Below are 7,096 nucleotides of genomic sequence, written 5' to 3'. Positions count from 1 at the left end.
GACAATATTTTTGCTTTTGTCTTTTTTCTTTCGATCGTAGTCTCTCTAAACTACTCATAATTTTTGTTATTAATGACTGCGAGTTTCTTATGATTCTTAAAAAATTAATTGTAGCTTTGAAAAAAGAGGAAAAATGGGCAACATTCTCAAATACAGGGATTATGGAGGATTTTTAGAAAAATAGTGGGAAAAGGGGACTGGCTGTGATCCCTGAAAATACCATTAAAATGTCCACTAAGAGTTTAAAATTGAAATTGGGATCCAGAATCGTAAAATGGTTAATGCGAAATTGTTTAGGATTAAAGCTGGAAGAAGATATTAGAATATTTAAAATCAAGTGAATTAAGAGAAACTTTCCTGTACCATAAATATAAAAAAGAATTGGCCGAGATTTTCTCCTTAAAAGAAGTAATAATTTTTAAAAAGTACTAATAAATAAAAGAATGAGACTAGGTAATTAAAAAGATAATAATTTGAATCTATTATTACGACTTTAACCCAGTTTTGCAATTAAAAAGTAACAGTCAACAGGGTGATACATTTCAAGCTTCCTGGACTCTTTGACCTTCGCGTGACTGGAAGAGGATTTTTCATTCCTTCCACCTTCATGAACAATTACTTGTTCGATGCTGAAAACTACCAATTTCGTGTATTTTTTGCGTTTAATTAAATTTGGAATTTTATTTATTTTTCTTTTCGATTTAGTGCTTGTAATTGAACGATTTTTAATTATAGTCTTCGAAATTGATCAATTTTGAATTTAGAAAGTGCAATTTAAAAAAACTTTGAAAAACATTTAACTACCTACCTTAATAATCAAATTAAATTACATTTTTTTCCACATTATTTTAAAGCATTTTTTAAAATAACACCTCTTTAATAAATGTGGATATGAATCCTTTAAGAATGAAGAATTTTAAAGAAGGTCGTGGAAATTAAATTAATTACAAAAAAAAAACTTCAAATGAGGTATTTATCTCGGTATTTACAAATGAATGAGGTATTTAAATATTTCAAATACAATTTCAATTACTTTTAAATGATTAGAAATTAAAGGGATTTTACAGGATTCTTTGTTATATTGTAAAATTTAAAAACAATTGAGTTTACTGGCAAAGTAATTATCCATTTAACATTTCCTTTACAAAAGGTAACTAGAAAAAGATATTTTTAGTATTATGTATTTTTTTGTTTTTTCGACAACCCAATCTAAACAAAATGCGACATTCAGTTGAAACATTGGGAAATTAAATAAAAGGCATTAAGAAGGTAAGAATCGGATAAATGTGGCCGATTCCTACATTACCAAAAATTTTTTTGCATCATATCAATTCCATACGAAATCATATATCGAGCCAAAAATTTGGGAAAATAAAGAAAAGGAACTAAGGAACGTTTGTATACTAATAAATTTCTAGAAATATAAAGAAAATAAGAATTTTTGGAAATTTGTTAGTATGTCAAAATTTATTAGTACATAAACGTTAATTAATCACTTTTCTTTATTTTTTCAAACTTTCAGCTCAATATATTATTTCGTGTGGAATTGGTATGATAAAAAAAATGTTGACAAAGTAAGGATCACGTGCCCTTCAAGGTAACTATTTAAAAAAATGTTTAAAGTACTTACCAAAATTTTTGCAGAGATTGATAACAGCGTTGAATGTTTTTACAGAGAAGTCAACACGGCAGTCAAGATAACGCATATCTGGAAGTTGGACCCTGAGAGTTTTGTGCATTGGTGTGAAATGCAAAAGTGCATCTGCAGCTACACCATATTGGTCCAAAGTGCTTCTCGTTCTTGTCAACCAATGATTTCTTGCTGGCCACCATAAAGCGTGATCTGACCAGTCCATTTGAACATCTGAAATACACAGCAATATACTGATAAATAAATAAATAGATCAAATTAAAGAAAATTTGAATAAATTATATAACAATTTAATTTTTCCATTATTCTGTTGGCAAAATTCGATCAGCCCCAAATTAATTACTTTACTATTTTTTCAAATAACTAACTTGTTCTTTGACAAAATTCAATAGCAAAATTATTCGAATATTTAATTGAATTCAACTGGTAGACTTTTCTAAATAAAAATAGTTTTATACAAAAATAGTTTTATACAAAAATAATATGCTTTCATAGTCTTACGACCCTACTTATGTTACTTTTTTTAGTACTAAACAGAATAGATTTGATATAGAATGGGCCACGAAACTAAATTTTAGATAAAAAAGTGTTATTTTACAGTTAACAAAAATCTTTTCCGTTGAAGTTGAGTCCTAACTTAGTTAGTGGCTATGCAACCGACTGCCAATCGGAAAACCTGGGTTCTGTTTTGCAGTGGACCGAAATTTTTTTTTTACAGAACATTTTAGAATTTCAAAAATAAGTAAAATCGCCATGTAATCTGAAATAACGTATAATTATTCTGAATTTGAAGGTTTAACCTCAAATCGATACAGTAGAAGCTCTATTTTAATATTAAGGCCATGTGATACTCACGTTATAAAATTTCTACCATGCCGACTATTATTTAATCCAAGGAACTAAGAAACGTTTGTGTACTGTTAAAGTTTTGAAATTAGAACAAAAAAATCTGTTTAAAAATAGTTTTAATTCTAAATTTAAAGAATATACGAGCATTCTTAAATATTTTTTATTTAATTTCTCAAATAAGATACTAGATACACCGTATTTCAGTTCACGTAGACATAAGTTATAACTTATTACGAAATAAATGTCGGTATAGTAGGAATCGTACTAATGAAGTATCATATAACCTTAATGAAAAAATCTTTTCTAATGATTGGTCGTTACCAACCCTGATAATCATGCAGATTGCGTTTTAAATAACTTTAATAACATTATTTTTTGTGTACTGATTAATGATATTTATAGCAAGTATTCAAAAAGAATTTTTTTAATGTTGGGCTTATAATTTTTTTAAAGAATCTCATGTCTATCATGAGAGAGCAAAATTGAGTCTTTATTGAAGGGTAAATAAGGCAGGACAGAGGGTGTATGCATGATGCGGAAAGTGACACGACAACCCTAATTTTCATGCGCATTTTTATCACCCTAAACGAATAGTCAATAGGGTGAATTCCAACGCGAATTCAGTGATATTAATCGACGTTAATCCTGCGTGATTTCACGCCATTTCCTTGTAAACGACTCGCTGGTAAATTTTCACACCCACTTTTCATTTAAATTTATTGCTGATATAAATGTAAACAATCTTCTCGCCTAATTTGATGATTAAAACGTTTAGAAATTAGACCTGAAAACCGATATTTAATTAATGTTCATAAAATAAAATTTTACTGGCACTGATCTTACAGATTATCAGCCTGTGTGAATAATTAAATTCTTTTAAAAAATTCTTAAATCTTAAATTCTGTTCGATCATCTGGTCTTTTTAATAATAACTATTATTGAAAAAATCATTCACAAAAAGATCTTCCTTTTAGCTCCGCTGAGAATCGAATCCAGATTTTCAACTTGCCGATCGAGTAAGTGGATAAAATCACACAATTGGGCAATCGGAAGACCAGGGTTCGATTCCCAGCGGAACTAAAAAAAAGTAATTTTTGTCAAAGACGATTTTGGTAATAATGGTTTTACTAATGAGTAGATGATAATTTCACAGCATACATCACTCACAACACAGGGGGACCGAGAAATGTGAATTTTGGAACAAAATAGATGACTTTTCTACTCAAAGATAAATTTTGAATCAAACAAGCACGAGCTTTCTATCCAGAATGACGAATATTCAACAAAACAGTTGAATTTCAACCGAAAAATTACTTTTAAAGAAAATAGTTCAATTTTTAACAAAATAGTTAAATTGTTATGCAAATAGTTGCATTTTTAATCAAACAGTCGAATTTTTTACAGAACGATGAAATTTCTATCCAAAAGGTCGATTTTTTCATCAAAAAGACGAATTTTCATTTAAATAAATGAATTTTGTCCCAAACGATGAATGACTTCTCAAAGAAAAAGAATTAACTTTCAATTCAACAAGATAACTTTTTTACAAAAGATGAATATTTAATCCCAAGAGAAGAACTGTCCATCTCGAAAGATGAATATTCAATAAAAACAGTTGAACAGTTTGAACAAAACAGTTGAATTATCAACAAAACACATAATTACATTTTCAATCAAATAGTAAAACTTTAACCCAAAATAGATCATTTCTGAACCAAAAATATAATAGTAGACTTTTCGATGAAAAAATTAACTTTTAAATAAAAAAGATAAATTTTCAATCTAAAAAGGTTTTTTAAAGAAAATACTTTAATTTTCAACAAAATAATTCAACTTCAAGCCAAATACATCAAACTCTCACTTTCAGTCACCCCGTTCACGCCCTTCCTAGAGCTGCTGGCTCAAGTATATTCCAATTGAAAACGAATCAGGCAGTCCTCACTGTTTACGTTTCTATTACCCCTAAATCAGTGAAAGGCCATTTGAAACCAACCCCCACACTTCACAGAAAGCGAGAGTTTGGTGTACTAAAATTTTGAAGCAAAAAAGTTATAAATTATAGGAATTAAAAATATATATGAATTAAAAAATAAGAAAAGAGAACAATAGGAGAAAAATATAAAGTCTTGAGATTGAGGAAAAAACAGTAAGATCGAGAATCATTGTCTATCTATTTTAAGGACACAATTTAATTTAAAAACATGAATTAAACAATAATAAAACTAATGGGGCTTTTATGCTGATTAAAATCACGTGAAATTGGAAAAAGGCGTCACAACTTTAACGATCGTTAAGGTTCGCGTGATTTAACGTAGGCAGCAGCCGTAAAAGTCCCTGTTAAGGTGTGTGTTTAGTGTAAGCTGTCGAAACTTCATTTACTTGTCTGTCGTTGGTGTATAATTTTCTCAAAATGTGATTTTTAATTTCAAATAAAATTTACCATTTTTTTTATTATAATAAGCTGTTCTCGAAATTTCAGATCCAATCAACCAGAAGAAAATGAACCAAAAATTTACATTAAACACTAAGATTAAAAAAATTCCAAACAACGTTTTTAACGTGAATATTTAAATACTTTTCTGGATCTCGAGCATTGACAAATTTTACAATATTCGAACAAGACGTTGAAAATAAACGTTGAAAACAAATATCTTTAGAAATTAACGTCAGATTGTGATAATTTAGCAACTGTTCAAAAAAAAGTTTATTAAATGAATATTTAAACCCCTTATTTACATCTCGAACGTGACAATTTTTTTCAAAACTTCGCTCAAGATCCGATCACAAAGTTCACAACCAAAAATGACTAATCAAAATGAAGTTAAAAACTAATTATGAAACTGAACTTCACAACGTTTATAAACGAAAAATATTTTTTTTTTTTGTAAAAGTTTCATCACAATATCCCTACCGGAAGAATTTCTTTTTATCACGATGGATCAATCGCAGTAGGGATATTGAGAAAAATAATTTTGCCTGTTTTCTTTCTTTAAATTATTACAGCTTTTCAAAATTTAATCAACTTTCTAAAAAGGAAGTCTTCAAGCAGGGATATTGACATAAAACTTTCTTTGCTGTTATTAGATATCAAATGGAAGTATAATCTGTGAAATAAAATCCGAGAATCAAGCGCTTAGAAGAAAATTATATATTTTTTCTAATTTAACATATCTTTGCAAGTTTAACCATTTTTTTTAAATTTAATCCAGTTTGTTTAATAGCAGTCTTGTTGTAGAGATATTGGGATATATCTGTTGTTAGTGTGGCCCTCAATCAAATTCCAGAAATTTGTGAAATAAAATACAAACCGTTAGTTTTATAGAAGTACATATATAAGACTTTTTTTATTTTAATTTGTTTTAATTCAAAACATTTTTTTAATTGTCATTCTTCCAATAGGAATGCAGGGTTCAAATTTTTCTTTGGTGCTGTCAGGCATCAATCACAAGTAATCGGTGAAATAAAATCCAAGAATCAAGCGTTTACAAGAAAATTAGACTTTTTTAAAAATGTAACCAATTTTTTTTCAATTTAACTATTATATTTAAATATAATAATTTTTTATATTTAATCAATTTATTTTATGGACGTGTTTCACTCAATTTAATACTAGAAATTTGTTTAATAAAATCCGAGAGTCATTTGTTTAGAAGTATATTTTAGCGTTTTTAAATACATTTTTTAATTCCATCAATTTTTAAAAATTACAGTTTTCCACAGGGATATTAGAATGAAACTTGTTTCTGCTGTTGTTCGATATCAAATACAGGTACTTTTTAAAATAAATCGTATAATCAAGCATTTAGAGGAAAATTATAATTTTTAAACGTTTTTACTATTTTTTTTAATTTAATCATTTTTTTAATAAATTAAATTTTGTTTAATAGCTATCTTGTGGTAGTGGTATTCGAATTAATCTTTTGTTGATGTTACCCTTAAATAAATACTAACGATTTGTGAAATAAAATCCGAGAAGAGTGTTTAGAAATATATGTTAGCATTTTTTTATTTGTATACATTTTTTAATTCAACCAATTTTTTAAGTGTCAGTTTTTCAGCAGGACTATTGGGATCAAACCTTTTTTGGCTGTTGTTCGATTATTGAATACAAGTAATTTGCAAAATCAAATTCTAGAACCGCGCTTTTAGGGCCAATTATAAAATAATAAAAAAATAAACAAATTATACATTCGAGGGTGTGGACGGGTAAAACTTAGATCTGAAATAGCGTAATTGATGTTTAAAATAATTTATTACTTTATTTTATTTCAAAAAAACGTATTTCAATAATTAAAAAGAAATTTTTTATTTTTCAACGTTGCGAGCTTCAGATACATGAACTAATGAAGGTATGTAAATCATAATTAAATGAGCTTTAAGCCCAAAGTGTATGTAAAATGGGGAGATAGATTCCAGAACTTAAAAGTCCTCTCTCTGCACAGTTTCAAGACTGAGAGAAGTAGAGTAGTCAGTAGTGAGGAGACAACCCTTATACAGAATAAGAGTGTCGGGTAACTCAAGGGTTTCATCCCCTCGAAATATGGAGAAAAAAACCAGTTCGCTTCATTGTCGTCGGTCTTTTTCCATATATACATA

The 7,096-nt window shown here is 28.2% G+C and overlaps 1 protein-coding gene across 1 annotated transcript in view; it reads right to left on the bottom strand.

Moving 5' to 3' along the window:
- Nucleotides 1-7,096, bottom strand: part of LOC117172695 (unc-112-related protein) — a 208,235-nt gene that overhangs the window by 19,261 nt on the left and 181,878 nt on the right. The window contains exon 2 of the mRNA XM_033360847.1: nucleotides 1,631-1,864. Coding sequence (XP_033216738.1) covers nucleotides 1,631-1,864 — 234 coding nt within the window. The remainder of the gene's footprint in view (nucleotides 1-1,630; nucleotides 1,865-7,096) is intronic.

This window comes from Belonocnema kinseyi, chromosome 5 (assembly GCF_010883055.1).
Source record: "Belonocnema kinseyi isolate 2016_QV_RU_SX_M_011 chromosome 5, B_treatae_v1, whole genome shotgun sequence".
Classification (NCBI taxonomy): domain Eukaryota; kingdom Metazoa; phylum Arthropoda; class Insecta; order Hymenoptera; family Cynipidae; genus Belonocnema; species Belonocnema kinseyi.
This window is presented reverse-complemented; position numbering and strand designations above follow the sequence as displayed.